The 17,904-nt window shown below is 34.2% G+C and overlaps 1 protein-coding gene and 1 long non-coding RNA gene across 4 annotated transcripts in view; one reads left to right on the forward strand and one right to left on the reverse strand.

The window, feature by feature from the left end:
- Positions 1–17,904, reverse strand: part of cfap58 (cilia and flagella associated protein 58) — a 105,606-nt gene that overhangs the window by 16,587 nt on the left and 71,115 nt on the right. Inside the window, exons 16-17 of the mRNA XM_058792725.1 lie at positions 6,577–6,696; positions 3,347–3,480 (exon numbers count right to left, since the gene is read on the reverse strand). Coding sequence (XP_058648708.1) covers positions 3,347–3,480; positions 6,577–6,696 — 254 coding nt within the window. The remainder of the gene's footprint in view (positions 1–3,346; positions 3,481–6,576; positions 6,697–17,904) is intronic.
- On the forward strand, positions 15,561–17,041 carry LOC131550565 (uncharacterized). 3 transcript variants are annotated; one of them, XR_009273580.1, is made up of 4 exons: positions 15,561–15,664; positions 15,762–15,823; positions 15,950–16,037; positions 16,283–17,041. It is a non-coding gene; the product is annotated as an uncharacterized LOC131550565 (long non-coding RNA). The 3 variants fall into 3 exon arrangements; XR_009273583.1 differs by lacking the exon at positions 16,283–17,041 and adding an exon at positions 16,141–16,185; XR_009273585.1 differs by having other exon boundaries at positions 15,608–15,664; positions 15,765–15,823.

Raw genomic sequence — 17,904 nt, forward strand, 5'->3', positions numbered from 1 at the left:
AAAAAGCTAAAAGCTACTAACATAGAGCAAATAATACATTCAAGCCACAATCACTCCATAACACTGTTTTTAGTGAATACACCGCTGTAAAAACCACAGTTTAATTTAGCCAAGATTCAGTTATCAAGGTGTTAGTGTTTCATAACAGAGCTGTTTCAATGTACAGTAGCTGTTTTGTCTCAAATGGTCTGTGAATTGCTTAGAGCTCTCCTTAAATATCTATGTCCTTCAGCTAAATGCCTTCATCCCTCTGCTGGTGTGAGGAAAACAAGACTTTCTCCATTACTTATGAACGACTTGTTTTACTTGGTGTGAAAACATTGATGTGGGATTTGTGTAGAATTAAGTCATTGGTCTGAGCTCACGAGATGTCAGAGGGGGAAAAAAGGAAATCAATATGCTGCCCATCAGCAAGGCTTAAGTGCAATATTTAAACGTTCAGCCAGGAGAATTCAAACCAGAGGAGGAAGTGATGTCTGTGCTTGGCCTAGACAAAGAGTTTAAAGCTGTATATGTAAAAAAATAAATAAATAGACAAAACTAAGATTTCTGCAGCATAGTCTACTTAGTAAATACTGTTAGACGGTTTTATGAGAAAACAGTTGCAAGGACATTATATTAACTATATGGCACAATTGGTAAAATGGACAAGGTAATCGCATTTCATTACCTTATGAATGTTATATCTGATAAATATGCAAACATTTCTAGGATAGGACAGCGGGAGATTCCAGCAATATGAACCTAATCTCATGGCACATTACTTCATCAGCATTTCACAACATTTATAAAGCCAAAAAGGTATCAGGTTTATTTTATATCTAAAAACACATTTAAAGTTCACATTGACTGTGTCTTCTGTTTAGATTTACAAGCCCTGCTGAAAAAGAAAACCGGTTTAACCCAGGATATGATGGTTTGCTGGTCTTATAAGGCCAACAAGCTGGTTTCTATGGCTAAAAACCAGCTGAAAACCAGCTTTTAACAGTAACAATAAGATTAAATTTTCATTTTATTATAAATTTTTTTTACAAAAAGAAGTGAGGAGAAAATTAAAAGAAACAGAAACATTTATACTTTTTAGAACATTTGTACTTTTTTTGAATATTCTGACGTACATTATTGTTTTTTGTTTTGTTTTTTTGGTGGTGTGGTGGTAAAAAAAAAAAAATATTCAGCAGACATTAAATTGATCAAAACTTGACAGTAAAAACGATTATACTATTACAACAGATTTTGTATTTTAAATAAATGATCAAAACAGTACAGAGTTTTCATAAAAATATTAAGGAGCAATTGTTTTCAACATTAATAACATTAAGAATTGCTGTTTGAGCACCGAATCAGGATATTAAAATGATTTCTGAAAGATCATGTGACACTGAAGACTGAAGTAATGGATACTGAAAATTAACCTTTGCCATTACAGGAATAAATTACATTTTAAAATAGAAATAAGTTCTTTTAAATTGTAATAACATTCAGCTGTTTTTACTGGGGGTTTTGATAAAAAAAAAAAAAAACAATTCAGCCAGAGTGAACATAAAAGACTTCTTTCAAAAACATGAATAAATCTTACCAACCCCAAACTTTTTCAACGGTAGTATACGTATTTCTACTTCATTACTTTGATTAATAGACAGATCAAACACACTGAATAAATCTACCGTGAGGACTGATAGAACTTTTATCCGAGAAAAGTAAATCATTAACTCACCTATATATCTCAATTAGAAATCAAGTCATTCTCTGGGATACAGTTATGAAATTGTAGATCAGCAGAGATGATGGATGCTATTAATTTCACTCTTATTAAGACACCACACAAAGGCAACCAGGCATTTTAGACTCCTATTGGTCAACCATGAAGTCTGAAACCTGTCCAGTTAAAACAGTGGGACATTCCGTGATGTGACAGGAAGTAGAGCAGTTGTGCTTCTAAACCAGGCAGCAGAGACCGGCCAATCAGATCCATGCAATCTGTGTCTGTTACCATAGACGTGCCAACCTCTAACTGAAGAAAGCCTTGTCCAATTCTATTTTGTTTTGTAACCAGAGAATCTCAAAAAAGAAACATCCAAGTTTCCAGCCCTCCAACCACAAAAAAAGCCTATTTGTCATATAAGGTTTGAAAAATCGGTTTAATAAGCTTACATTTTATTTTATTTTATCATATCTGAGGCAGAACCATGCATTGTATGAGCCTTATTCAAGAAACACCTGCAGAACTAAAACATTCTTACATAAATTGTCCCATTTAATTCAACAAGTCATTTACGTAAGAATGGATTTACACACAAATTTGCTCTGCTCATGCTTCAGAAATAAGGCCCAATGTGTGTGTTCTGAAAGGATGTGTGTGTGTGGGACAGAAAGAGTGGCTGATGTGAGAAGTGTGTATATGGGTAACAGTGGTGTTTAGTAGACTGCATGCATAAAAATCAATCGTCAACCCCCCTAAAAAAACATTCTCTCCCAAGCAATGGCATAACAAAATAAGACTCCCCAGGTTAAACAACATAAATGCTTCCAAAATACCACACGATTAGTCATAATTTCATTAGATCGAAGGCCAATAGCAGTGGAATTTGGCAGGGTCCTACTAATCAGCGAGTAACAGAGTGCGATTTTGCATCACTCTGTAATTTTCAGTGTCACGATTTGCTCCCAAGAACACAGAGACGAAATGAGAGAAATCTTTCCAATTCACTGGCTCATTGATTTCTCTCCAACTCCAAATGCCTTTTTCCTTTCTCACCGTTATCTGAGGTATCATTTTCGGCCGTGTCAGAGGGTGCTGTTCTTGTCTGCTTGTTGGCAATATCGAAGGTCATTTGCTGTCAGGACCATGAAATATACGGATACACAGACACCACACACATACAAACACTGTAAGTGCTTTCTGCTGGTCTGATTTATACTGTGGGTATAACGTTACATTTTATGCTGATCTGGGATTAACGTCTTCCACCTGAACACACATACACACACACACTCAAATACCGGCACACAGTCGTTTTTAAACGCTTATGAAAATTATGTCATCATTTACTCAACCTCATTAATGGTGGCTGATGCTTTCAAGCTTTTTAAAAGCATGAAAAAGCACCACAAGGATCATAAACGTGGTCTATACAACTTTAGGCTTTATGAGCCATTTGGACTACTTTTATGATAGTTTAATTGTGCTTTTGCATCCTTTTTTGAGCTTGAATCCTTCAGTCCACATTTACTGTAAATTGAAAAAGTGGTCTTTTTGTATTCCACAAAAAGAAGATAGTCATACAGGTTTAGAAGGACATAAGGGTGAGTAGATGATTTTTGGGTTTCCACCTTCCTTTCTCACCTGTGCTCCTGGTCTTTCCGTCTCTGTGCGAGGTATTTTTTCTTGACTTCTTGGAGTTCATGGGCCAGACGTTCGATCTCATACTTGTAGTCTTCTGATTGGGACTCGTGCATGTTGAGCTCTGCTGTTAGGACCTGTGAAAGAAAACCATTAAAATATTGTGACTTTACATGTAAATTCTATATTTATGCACTTGGTTGCTTCAAACTTGCCTAGCAACCATAACCGGGTCAAGTGCACAACATCCTTCATGATTTAATTATATGCAATGGTACAGTACATATCATAATTTGTTCCAATTAAGTTAATTTAAGCATATTTTAATAAAAAAAATAAAAAACAAATAAAAAAAAGATGTATCTGGACAGTGAGATTTTGTAAAGAGAAAAATATGGTTAATTGAATATAAAAAATATATATATATATATATATATATATATATATATAATTTAGTTTAATTCAGAGCTGAAACGGCCTACAGATTAACTATATTGCTTTGCAGACTAATTGTTTAGTGATTAACAACAGTGATTATTTTTGGTACTTTTTAATTAATTTCATTGGAATCTTTTTTCATGTTATTATATACTGAACATTAATGTGTTTAATTATGAACGCAATGCATTCTTACAGTGATTTCAGCATGATTAATTGCTCCACATAATCACGGTAAAACACTGTAACACACAGCTTCAAGCAGTTTATTGCCTTTATATCCACTGCTTTGGTGCTTCCAGTTATGTTGCAAACCTTCTAAATATTGCAAAGCGTCTAAGAACCCATTTGTCAATTACTTTGAAATGTTCCTAAAGCTGCGCTCACCCTTCAGTAGGCACCTCTTTGCTATAAATGTGTCCTAGTTGTACAGTTGTGATCTATCACTGAGGATGTGTTCGGCTTAACATGGTCACCTCATCTTTCCCTCCGAGCAAGGAGCGGAGTGATTTCCTCTGCGGCATCTCATTGATCTCCGTCAATCTTTGCACATATCAGTCAAGCTCTAATTGTCATTCATCCAATGTGCTCCAAACCACCCACATAGTGCAGGTGACCCAACAGCCCAGAGCTCAGTAATCAAAGGAAAAGAGAGAAGAGAGATGCTAAAGAGAAGGAGGAAGATGGACAGAAAGTGAGAGAGGAGGGAACGAGAGAGGAAGTAATAAATGAAGAAATCTCGGATGTGCTCTGCTGCAGAGCTGGCTTTGGATTGGATGATTTGTTTCTGCTCATTGAACGTTTTTTGATTTAAATGTTTTTCCATTTACAAAATTAAGGACAAATAATTAGAAAATAAAATAATTGTATTAAATAAAATAATAATCTTATTAAATAAGATCATTTTAAAAACATCAGTAAGTAACTTCCATATCAATACTGTATTATAATAAAAAATAATTCTGTATTATTTGGCAGACTAATTGTTTAGCTATAAACAATAGTAAGTATTTTTGGTACTTTTTAATTCATTTTATTTGCATTTTTTATTTTATTATTTATTGAACATTATATTAATTATTGCACAATTTGGGAAAGATTTTGCATATATATTACGGCAGTCTGTTTTTTTTGTTGTTGTTTTTTAAGAAGAAAAAAATATATATTCTAAATCAATATTTCTTGGCAAGCTAGTTGTTAACATTTTTAAAATTAATTTTATTGCATTTTTTTAAATGTTATTGTTTATTTAATATTGGGATTTTTTTGACAGTTTAGGAAGAGTATTGCTGAGACACTCAAAATGTTTCTGTTCATTGAAAGCTTTTCCTTTTTTTAATATTATAAAAAAAAATAATAATACAAAATAACTATAATAATAATAATAATAATAATAACAACAACTTAAAAACTTTCTGCCACAAATTATTATATATTTGTTTTTATTTGTATTTTTTTCATTTCGTTTATTATTATTTTTTTCCCAATGGAATCTGCAACTACTGAAACATGTTTGATGGAAATTCAGATGCAGGTGGTGAATTGGGCCAAAATTTGCATTGTTTAATCAACTTTCAAGCAAAAACTGCACTTCTGGCACCTTTTTAAATGAACAAAATACTTCATCTGTTGTGAGCTTTTCATTCAGCGTATAATAATATTCAGACTACTGGGTATTTTACAAAGACAAAACTCTGGAAACATCTTCCAAACAAGCATGGAGAGTCAAAAGACCGGTGTTAATTAATGTTAATTTCCTAAAGGGGGCTGGAGCGGGAGGACATGCTTCAATCAAAACAAAGAATGGGATGATTTTTCTGTTTGGCTCATTAGTAAGGCTTCTGTTCTAATGTTAATTACGCTGAGCTTTGTTTATTTAAAGCTTTGCCAGTGATGCCTGCGGTGTGTAACTCATTTTAAGCTTGGCAATAAATTATCAGAAAGCCAAACCCCCCTATGCCTACCTTCGGGCCATTATTTTTAAGTTCAAGGGCGCCAGAGAGTTTTATACTCCACACTGCAGATATTCTAATAGATCAGTTCTGAATTTCTGCCGAGCTAAGGACTTTTGAGTCTTTAAAGTCTGTTACGTCCATTTTTGTAAAGAATGGCGAATGTAACGGAGCACTTTCTACTGTCCTGACTGCAGAGGATGGTTTGCCTGGTTTTCAGATCCCAACGTTAGCCATCACAAAACGCAGCTCAAAGATCAACGTATATCAATGGCATATGGCCATTATAAGGTCACCGAAGGCTCAGCAGAGACTCATAACTTTTTAACTGCTCTCATCTCTGCCTCTTGCCTATTTAATAGGACAGGACGAGGCAGCTTAAACCGAACCATCTCATTAAAAATGACATTAGTGGTCGCTGTCTCCAGATGGACCTGAACTCTTAATTAAGTGGTGAAGTAACTAATTATTCATTTTGTGTGATGGTGAGAGGGGGGATAAGTAGATGAATATGATGGGACAGGAGTGACAGGAGGAATGATTTATGTGAGAAAAAGCCCTCAGTGAGTGGGACGCGGGATCCGGCTGACATATCACAGAAAGAAAAAGGAACTTATTATGCTAAATAATTAAATTTAATTAAAAACGTTACTTAATATATACATTATTCTACAAAACATTTTGTAATACTAATTTTTTTTATTATATTGCTTTATTTCAGAGAAGAGAAGAGAAGAGAAGAGAAGAGAAGAGAAGAGAAGAGAAGAGAAGAGAAGAGAAGAGAAGAGAAGAGAAGAGAAGAGAAGAGAAGAGACAAACAAAAGAAGAAATATTTTAGTGGACCTTCAGTTGTTTGGTCTTCTCCCGGAGTGTTCGCTGATAAACCTGTAGTTTTTCCGCTGCTTCCGGACCAGGCTGCCGAGCAAGGATGTGTTTCAGCTCGACGTAAAGTTTCTCTTTCTCCTGCAACACAAAGTAAAACAAAAATCAAATTCATTTTAAACATGAAGTATCATAAAGTACCCAAGTTAATTTAATTTAATTTTTTAATACAATTTTACTGTCATTTTTAATTTTAATTGTAAACATAAAGTATCAAAGCACCAAATTTAATTTAATTTAATTTAATTGTAAATATGAAGTATCATAAAGTACCTAATTTAATTTAATACAATTTTTAATTCAATTGAATTTTTTAATAACATTTTAATGTCGGTTTTTTCACCTAATTTAATTTAATTATCATTAAATTAATTTTTAATACAATTGTTAATGCAATTTAATGATTTAATTTAACCAAATAAAAAAATAATTTAATGTAACTTAATATTTAATTAAATTTTTAATTCAATAATTACATTTTTTTTAATTCAATAATTACATTTTAATAAAAAGTTTATGTAATTTTTATTTAATTTTAAACATGAAAATCATAAAGCACCATTTTTAATATATTTTTAAATTTCAGGTAAATGTAATTTAATTTTAAACATGAAGTATCGTAAAGCACCAAATTGAATTTAAGTTAATTTGATGTAATTTTTAATGTAATTTACTAATTAAAATTAAACAAATAAAAAATGTAATTTCAATGTAACTTTAAATTTAATATATAATTTCATTTAATTTAATTTAAACAAATAGTACGTAACATTAACATTTTCACTATTGTTATTTTATTTTATACAAACAGTGAAAAATCCCAGTGCTGTTATTTTAAGGGTGTATTCACACCAGGAAAGTCCGCTAGTTCACTTGCTTTGGTCCGGACCAAATACAATGTTGATTTTTTGTTTTGTTTGTTTGTTTGGTGCGGTTCGCTTTCTCACTGCCCTTTTTGCAAGTGAACCAGAAACTGTAAACAAAACCACACATGTGCTTAAGGTCATCCATTCAACCGTACCAGAGTTCGTTTGGAAGCAGACCGAGACCATCTCTTCAGCTGGGTCTCGGTACGGTTGTTTGATTGCTGTATTCACACCTGCCAAAAGTTCCACACCAAGAGGGGAAACGAACTTGAGTTTGATTCAATCGAACCAAACAAGACAGGTGTGAATACACCCTAAATATCTTCAAACGAAATTGAGGAACATAACTAACTCTACAATAAATAAAATAAAAAGATGTTCAAAATGTGTCACTCTTTTTCTCCTGAAAAGCTTTCAAAAGAGATATTTGTTAGTTCATTGATAGTTCAGAGCATGAGATCTCTTTTAACGTCAGTCGTATAATTATAAGCAATGATGCTATTTTTCAGTGTCACATCAGAGAAAAAAAAAGCTACAGCTAGATTCAGGGGACTGACAGCTAATTCATTTTGTAAGCTGGTGTTAATTATCCAAGTGTGTGGAGGAAAGAAAGATGGATAACTAACACTTCATCGCAGCACTGACCATGTAATGACACACACACACACATATGGATCATCAATGTTGCTAATTAGAGAGGGAGTACTGTCCAGTTTAAACTCATCAATGCTAATAAATGCAAACTGACTGGTGTCTAAAATGATCACTAATATAAAGGCTCTGAATTTTCCATGGAATATAAATAATGTGCCACAGGAGAAATCATGAATTCAGGGGGTTTAGGACGACTGAAAGAAGATCGTTCATGATCAAAAGGACCAGCATTCAAAATGAAGACACACTCATGGCCTCAACAACCACAAAACAGTTCTTTGTCTCAAACACATTACTGCACACAGCACACACACATTTCAGATTTACTGCAAAGCTGAAAGCTTAACACATTTTTTCCTCCCAAGATTTTTCTCGAGGTATTTTCTGTCCTTTTTCTTTTTGCCATTTCTTCACAGCCACGGTGGCCGTCTCTTCATAATTTCATCAATAGTGAAGTGAGTGCGTGTGTGTGATAGAAAGCGAGTCAGCCGATGAATGATTTATGACTGAGAGGCGTCTGGACTTTAATAGACTGACTTTTATAGGATCACAACAAGGCCGAGATCAAACCCAGTCTCAGACTTTACCTTCCACCAGCCCTGTGTCTCACGCAAACATCTGCACTCATGGAGCGTAATCAAAGAACACATCACTTCAGCATCCGAAAACATTTCCACGGCCCAATGTGGGCTGAGCTTTGATAATGCTAATGCAGTTACACGTGTCCTCGACGGAGACCCCTGCAACCTGTCTGTTTACTTCAGTCTCGCGCTTTATGTCTGTCTGTCTTACTCTATTTATCATGAATATAACACTAAGAATAATGTCAACATACATTTCGGAGCTTTATTTCTCAGAGGAAAGGATTTATTACTCTGAGGTTAGTCTTTTGTGGCTCCTCTTCTTAAATGAACTGTTTCAAGTTCAGAAAAAGTTAAGCTCTATCAAATGATTTTTCTCAGACTGTCGATTGCAGAGCTTGCCATCTGGGCAAATCTGAGTACAGTTTGTGACATTGCTGAGATTTATTCTGAAATTCTACAAGGGACACATGTTCAATTATTAGCATCCGTTTCCCAGGATAAATTAACTGGGATTTCATCCATGTTTTGTATGCAATATTTTTTAAAAACTGCATACAAAACATGGATGAAATCCCAGTTCATTTAAAAATAAATGCTGTATAAAACTTTTCCAAATGCACAAAAAAAAAAAAAAACTGATTGAAAATAACAGACATTTAAAGTGTTATGAATGATTTCTGATTTAATAAATAAAACCTGTTTGTTTGAACTTTCTATTTATCAAATAATGCTGAAAAAAGTATCATATATCACCACAAAAATATAAAGCAGAACAACCATTTTCAACCGTGATAAAAAGAAATGTTTCTTGAGTTCTACTTAGAATAATCACATTAAACAGCAAATTAAAATAATGGTAACACTTTACAATAAGGTTCATTAGTTAAACATTAGTTAATGTATTAACTAACATGAACTAACCATGAACAATACATTTGTTACTGTATTTACTAATCTTCGCTAACATTAGTTAATAAAAATACAGATGTTCATTGTTAGTTCATGTTAGTTCACAGTGCATTAACTAATGTTAACAAGATTTTAATAATGTATTAGTAAATGTTGAAATTAACATTAACAAAGATTAATAAACGCTGTATAAGTGCAGTTTATTATTAGTTAATGTTAACTAATGTAGTTAACTAATGAACCTTATTGTAAAGTGTTACCAAAATAATTTATAAAGATCACATCACTGAAGACTGCTAAAAAATCAGCTTGCCATCAAAAATAAAATGCATTATTTTTTAAAATATATTTAAAACCTTTATTTTAAATCAGAACAATATTTCACAAAATTAGTATTTTTTTACAGTACAATAAATAAATGCAGACTTCTTTCAAAAACATTTGAAAAATCGTACAGGCCCTACATTTTTGAACAGTGTGGGAACTATGATGGGAAGACATTAACAAAATATCTTTGTATTTTAATTATTCATTTATTAATTTTTTTTGCACAAGTTCCCCTGGAAGTATTTTATTCTCATGAACACATTGTATTAAAATACTGCTTTATTTGGGAACTGCTTTCACAATATTTTTTTCACAAAAATTACAATATGAATGTAATAGCTAATGTCTAATTTCATTTCATTTTTACCGATAGCCTGAAATTCTTAGCTTTGCAACTAAAACATGAACTGGCACATGTAAAAAACAGATCAAATGATCGATCTACTGTGAAACACAGGCAATGCTTCTTCCAGATGATGATAGTTATTAAAAATGTCTTTTACCTACTGAATAGAAAAACACAGTCTATAAATACAATACTCTGATAATAATTCATCCTCCCTAAGGAAACGACAAAGAATATCTGGATTTTATCCAATGACCACACCACAGGGCCCTTCAAATCCTCATCTCTCCATATTCTCGCTCACTTTCTTTCTCTTTCACTCCATTTCCATCTCTCCCCCAAACTTATATTTAACGGCATGTCTTCTACAGTCATCCTCTTACGTAAGAAGTATTTTTACACATTGTTAACAAACAGGAAGTCACGTTGCTTAGCCTCGTTCTGACTTCATATCCTCTATATGTCAGACTGAATAATCACAGAAGCCTATGTGATGTGAAGAACACTTGAAGTAACCAGAGTAGGTCTGCTGTCCCTGTTCAGCGTGATCGGTAGACGCCGAGTGCGATTTAAAAGCAAACAGATGTTCTGTGTGTCAGTCCATTCAGAGATGAAGAAGACACGCTGTGACTGACAGTGACGGGAACACGCTCAATTTTCACACCCCCGCAACAGTTTTCTCTGCCAAAGTATTCGGACGACAATTGCACGTCTACCGGCTTCCGACCTGTCTTACGATGGAGACATCCTCCCTTGACAGCTAAGATTTTGACAATAGCAATGACTTTATTTTGTTGCCCTTGCTGTCATGGCACAAGTTCTGTCACAAATGAGTGGAGAAAAGCCTTTGTGACTTCAGGCGGTGGGTCTCAATCAGTGGGTCGCAGGTCTCAGGTCTCAAACAGCACAAACAGAAAAAAAAATAACAACGATAAATGCAATAGATATCTTAAACTGTGAAACTGGCTTAGAAATCAGTTTAGCTCAATGCTAACACTTAAATTTGTTTTTGTTCTTAGTGGGGTTTTTTTGTTTGTTTGTTTGTTTTTTAACAAACTGATTAAGTCATGGTAATCCAAGCAATATCAAAAATCTTGTTATATTTCACTGATTATTACCGATTTAAATCTTTACCTTACTATTTAGTTAGCAAACTAATCAAACCATACTCATGTGATCATTTTTATCCATTATAATCTATTACAATGCAAAATGTAATTATAAAAAATATTTAAAAAAATAACATTTCAATATTGAAATTATTCGAGTTCTGCTGATTAACCTTTTTTTTTTTACTGTTTTTTTATTTTTTTTTTTATTCAGGATTCATTTCATGAATAGAAAGCTCAGAAGTGCAGAATTTACCCTTGAAAAAAGTAATATATTTAAAATACATTTATATCATACTAAGTATAGTTCAAATCTATTAACATATTTATTGACATATCACTCGAGACTTACTTATATAAAAATTATAATTAAACTTTATTTGGAGTACTACTTGTGTACAGTGCACATTTCTTAATATTAAGCCTAAAATGTGTTTTAATGTCACTATTGATGAGGATTGTATGATCTTTAAATAATATCAGTCTTTAAATGCAAGATATTTAAAGTGTACCTGAAGTTCACTTGCAATAATTCCACTTTAGCACAATCAAATATACTTCAGTATATCTTTAGTTGGACTTCAGAACTACTTCCACACAATTAAATTGCATTAAGTACAAAATTAGTTGTTCCAAATTAGTGGAATTTAAGTATACCAGTTTAGTATAGCTACCAAAAGAACAACTGAAAGGTATTTTTGTTAAAGTGCCCCTATTATGGGCAATGAAAGGTTCATATTTTGGTTTTGGGAGTCCCTAACAACAGGTTGACATGCATGCAAGGTCAAAAAACACTGTCATTGTCTTATAATATGCATTTATTTTTACATTACTTGCTCAACGACTCCCAAACTTTTCACTCAACGATTCATTTTTCCAAGCCCCTTCTTTGTGTGCCTGTAATCAATGCCTGATAAAGCAGCGTTTGTGAGTGCAGAGTTGCTTTGTGTACAGCGTTATCGGGGAAACCGCTATATTACCGCTCCAAAAGCGGCACCTAGTGGCAAAGAATGAATTTGCATTTTCATTCAGACCAATGTGAAAAGACCAACAAGTGGGCGGGCAATATGCTAATGTTTCATGCTGACCTCAACATGAAACGGCTTGGGATTCGTTTTAAAAACGACTTGTTACTCTTACTTTTGAGAGACAATAACTTTATACACGGTGCACTTTCAGATTTAAAACTTTGCAGGATGTTTTCATTCACTGTTAAAACACTGCATGAAAGGTAATGTTCAAAAATCCATAATAGGGGCACTTTAAGTACATATGTAAATGTATTTGTAGTATATTTAGTGTGAAATAAATGTTTCACATACAAAATGTCGAATAATTTTTTTTATGTAACAATGTCAAAGTCTTTACTGCCGCCTTTGGCATTTGATCAATGCATGCCTGCAGAAAAAAAAAAAACCACTAATCCCAAACTGTTGAACATTAGTGTACTTCAATTACAATAATAATAATAATAACAATGCCCACAAGTGCAGTTTCTCTGTACTTACTACACCCCTAGGGTAACTGTCCCTGACTCTCAAAACAAAATCACCTTAAAGAAATGATTCAGAAACTGGCTCTTAATTATTTTTAGGGATCACCACTAAATATCAGAAGTTCTTATCATGTCCATGGCGCTTAACATAGCTCATAGTAGTGTGCACTAAACAGGTTTGTGTGTGTAAGCAGCGAGAGAGTTAGGACTGGAGTATAGCGTTTAAAAGATAGGAAGTGTTTATGCAGTGGAGCTTTGGAAATAAGAGGTCACAAGCTTTCTCTGAGTGCTGGATCTCCTGCAATACAATATCACCTTCCTTTCTCTTTTACCCAAATGAAAACTTCAGCTCGGAAAACTCAATCTAACTCTACGGCACCCGATGCAAACCAATTGCAGACCTTATGACTCATCTGTGTTACAGTGTTATATTACATTGACTGTAGGGCATAATAAACTCTGCTGTTTGTTGCAGGTAAAACAGACCTTCCTGTCATACCTCAGTTGGTAATTCGGTGAGTCACTAGGCCATAACTTGCGGCCACCATGCATGAATAAATAGTTAACCGCTAATCGCCTGTCCAGATTTGCCTGCACGAATATTAACTGACATGATATGTTCTGTGCCTCTTTTATTATCGCACTGCCTCAACGCAAATAATGCATCAATTAGAGTCTGTATCTGTATGAAAAACAGCGCCTGCTCTTTGTTTGCCATAAAGTGCTGCATTGTGAATACTTCAAGATCTATAATGGGTATTATATTCAAAATGGAGCCTGTCTCGCATCGTTTCTGAATCACCAGTGTCCTCCGTCTACAGAAGTGCAGCATTGTCTTGACTGCAATGGCTTTTTGCTATTGTGTCCTAAACGGTGCTGTATTGTATACGCTGTCACAATTTTCACTGCAAACAGCTACAAAACAATACAACAATGCCCTGCTGTCTAACAACTGTGGTGGGGCTGTTTTAAAAGGCATCAAAGGCAGCTCAAGACTCACACAGCGCTCGAGCCAATACACAGAGTCGAGCTGAGCGACTTCATAATTACACAATGAGTTATAGGGGTGTTGTAAGGCAGTCAGCTTGAACCTAATTAGCACTGCATCCCAATGTTCCCTCGAAGACGGGTTCATTTCATCTGCAGTCCATCGGCATATTCATTGATTTTCAGATTGGAACTGAAGTTGTGAGAAATCGCACAATGCTGGTTCATTTATGCATTCTAAAAGAAGTTCATAGCTGCATCAAACAGAATTGCACAAAGAATATAAAGACAACACATATTTCCAAACCATACAGAAGCACATTGAGACTACAATATTTTAAAGACTTTTCTTTCATCGTTCAGAAGTTTTGGGGTAGATTTTTTTATTTTCTTTACCCTATGAAATGAAAGACTGCATGGCTCCGGTATAGCCTAAAAGGTTTGTCCAGTAGAAGTAATGTGGGACACTATTATGCGCTCCACCACAGCTTGTGTAAATATCAATAGTGTGTTCTGAATTGAGTTTAGGAAGAAAAGGTGAATCTAGTGATGACCTGAAAGAAATCAAACCTGATTTGATATGATCTGATGCCTGAAAACGGCTGCTCATGTCCTAAGATTGCAATCCAGTCTGTTAAGCTTCATTTGATACAGGCAGTGAAAGGAACCTTTTTAAACTGGCTGTCTGTCTGATGTTAATGGCATTTTGAAAGCCCATTTTATCATTTCCACTGCATCTGAGCTGAAGATCCAAAGTGAGAAAAAACTCTTAACACCATCAAACTGAACATCACAGCCCATGTCTACCCATCTCATAATGGTGAAAGTAAAGTGGACAGTTACTCCTAGAACATTTTGTCTGTCTCTTTCAGACAAACTGTGAACTTGTTCATCGTACACTCTTATAGGTTCTTTGGGGTTCTATATACGCTGTAAAAAGTGATAAGTTGACTTAACTTTAAAAAAAATGAGGAAACCCGTTGCCTTAAAATTATTAAGTAAATAATATATATTTTAAAGTTAAGTCAACTTATCACTTTTTACAGTGTAGAACCCTAGGGTTCTTTACTCAACTCAAAAGAACCCTTTATGCCAAAAAGTTTATATATAATGAGAAAGAACCCTTTTTGGCACAAAAGGGTTCTTTGGGCTAAACCATGCTTTTTATGTATGTTTACACATTAGGCTATTTAAAATGATCATACTACATTATATTTGTACTTTTATTTCAATTTCACTTTGACACACCTTTATTCCAAAAAAATAAACTTAAAATTTACATCTGCACTGAATCAACCTATTATTATAACAAACTGAGGTAGAAATAGGCTACATGTGTTCTAGCAGTGTATAGCAATCTGGACAGTTTTATCTATGTATTAAAAGGTACACGCTAGTCTTCTATTTAATCAGCACACTAACATGATTGCAAGTTCTAGTTATCATGTCATGTAAGATGCCGTGCAGCTCTTTTATTGACAAGCAACATGCTCATATCGAGTTTCAGTGTTTCATTTAGATTCTAAAAGGCTATTCTTATAACTCATCCCTCTAAACAGATGCATAAAACGACCTTTGACATAAACGGCAAACAATTTGAATGTGTATCTATGCGCTGATCAGTTCTATCCCGTCTGCACAGCGGCGCATTTCAGTCGCGCGCCTCTCGCGAGAGTGGCCACTTAAAAGCACGCGAGGGCCGCTGTTTAAAACTTCAACGGTTCACGGTGCGCTGACTGCGCTCAGCGCTCGGGAGAACAACGATTATATTGGTATGTGAGAAAATTAATTAATTTTAGCTTATTATAATTAATTTTACCTAAACCCTTGTCATTTTTAGTTAGCCTAACGTTACTCGTTTATTTCAAGAAGCTAAAAGAAGAAAGGTGGTTTATCACATTGTCCAGGCCTGCGCAATTCTCTGCCCGGAGGTTTGTCATTTTTAACATGAATCCCTATAGTATCTTGATAAAAAGTTAAAAACTGTTGTGAATTGATTAATAATGCTGGCAAGAGTTCATGTTATAGCCTAACGTAATATTTAGTTTGCTCTGTAGATTGTATCAAATCACCGTCAGACTGCCGTTATAAACAAGAACAAAGAGAGCAGCTGATGGAGATGCTTCCGTTTTTCTGTGGATAACTGTGAGTATTTGGTGTTTGCAGTTATAGTATAGTAAAATATAATTATTTGTTGTGCTGAAGTAATTGTATATTATTCTAAACACACTGTATTTGGTTGCTGTAGATGTTCATCTAGCTCAGAGAGCACTTTTAAAGTTTTAGCACCAGCTTATCAGAGAGCTTTTTTTTTTCTTCTATTTTCCACCTTTTATCATGCAGGTTCTTATGATTGGTAGATAAATAAATATTTTGCACTGTCACTGCAGGTCTGGACTCTGGAGTGCAGCATTACTTGTTTGGTCATCAACATTCAGATGAAAACCCCACACTTCTCTCTAATTCAAGCAAGTTTTAAGATTTGATTTAACTGTGAGAGATTCCTTTCTTTTTCCTGTACTAGGTCTAATAAATGTTTCTCTGACTTGTATCCCCGTCTTAAGATGTCAAGCCTACTCATCGCAAAGAGAGTTAGCATCAATGGATGTGTCACTGACCAATAACACAGAGATGCCAGAAGTATCTGTTTGCTGTCTACTTTTTGTTCAGTATGGAGCATCCAAAAGACATCACTCAGTTAATTTCAATCAGCACTATTTAGCCCTTCCCAGTGCTGAAATTGTCATGGGTCTTTGTTTTTATTGTTATGCTTATCTGAATGTAAAATTAATATTTAATGCTTATAAATGTAAAAACAATACTTTTAGTTAGTCTTTTAGCTCCCTTTTCAGAAACATGTGGTTCACCATCTTTCATGGGTTACAGAATTGGGGAAAGTTGCAGCATACAAAAAAAAAAAAAGTCAGACAACTTGGTTTCTAGGAGAATGTGGAGTAAATACTTGACATTTATTTAAGGTAAAGTGTAATGACCTGGTGGTGATATGCAAAATAAGAGTGTCATTAATATACTTTTTGTTGTTTTGTGTGGTTTCTTAGCAATCAACATGTATTTGTGACTGACATGTTGGATGGGTGAGTAAGGTGGAGGGGGTTGAAAAAACAATATTTCTAAAACAGAGAGTGCTATTTTAGACAGGTAAAAATGATTTTTTTTAAAGTATGAATAAATAAAGGAACATGGATTTATGTTAATCTCTGTAACTGTTGCACTATGAATTGCTGTGTTATATATTGCTTGTCATTGTAAATGCTAATACAAGTGACTTAAATGATCACACAAAACCTTGATAAGTGTTAAATTAGCTATATGAGCTGTTTAAGGTTTAAAATTTAATTAAAATAAAACAAAAATTAAATCCAAAAAATGATCCCATGATGGGAACCCCTAAAGGGTTCTATATAGAACCTTTATTTCCTGGCTACAAAGAACCCTTAAAAAGGGTTCTATATGGAACCTTTTAGGGGTTCCATATATGAAGCACCTGATAGAATCTTTTTAGGTTCTATATAGAACCTTTTCTTCTAAGAGTATATTTTCCCCCCTCTCTCAGTTCTATAATGATTCTGTTTAGTTGCTTTGGAGCCACCATTATAGTCTTCAAACAAACAAACCCAATTAAAAATCTCAAATACAGAATCATGAAAGCATAAAGTTACCCTAGTCACGCCAACAGCACCTCTCTCCATCTCTCCATTCATAACCTAATCAGAGATTCCAAGTGCATTTATGTAAACAAACGTTGCTCCCTCAAGAAGCTCTACTCGAGCACCTGCTACATCTGAGAAATCACATTTGTTTCTAGTCTGAGCAATGAACAGCACGGATCACTTCATTACAAATAATAGAGGGCTCTCTGAATACTAGACCATGCACAAGGACAAAGAGGGGAAAATGACTAGCTCTAGACTATATTGCAAGTAATGTATGGCTAAACGTATAAATGATAGACTCTGCTTGTTGTATATTATTGAAATGAATGGCAGGGAGG

Source organism: Onychostoma macrolepis, chromosome 01 (genome assembly GCF_012432095.1).
Source record: "Onychostoma macrolepis isolate SWU-2019 chromosome 01, ASM1243209v1, whole genome shotgun sequence".
NCBI classification, from domain to species: domain Eukaryota; kingdom Metazoa; phylum Chordata; class Actinopteri; order Cypriniformes; family Cyprinidae; genus Onychostoma; species Onychostoma macrolepis.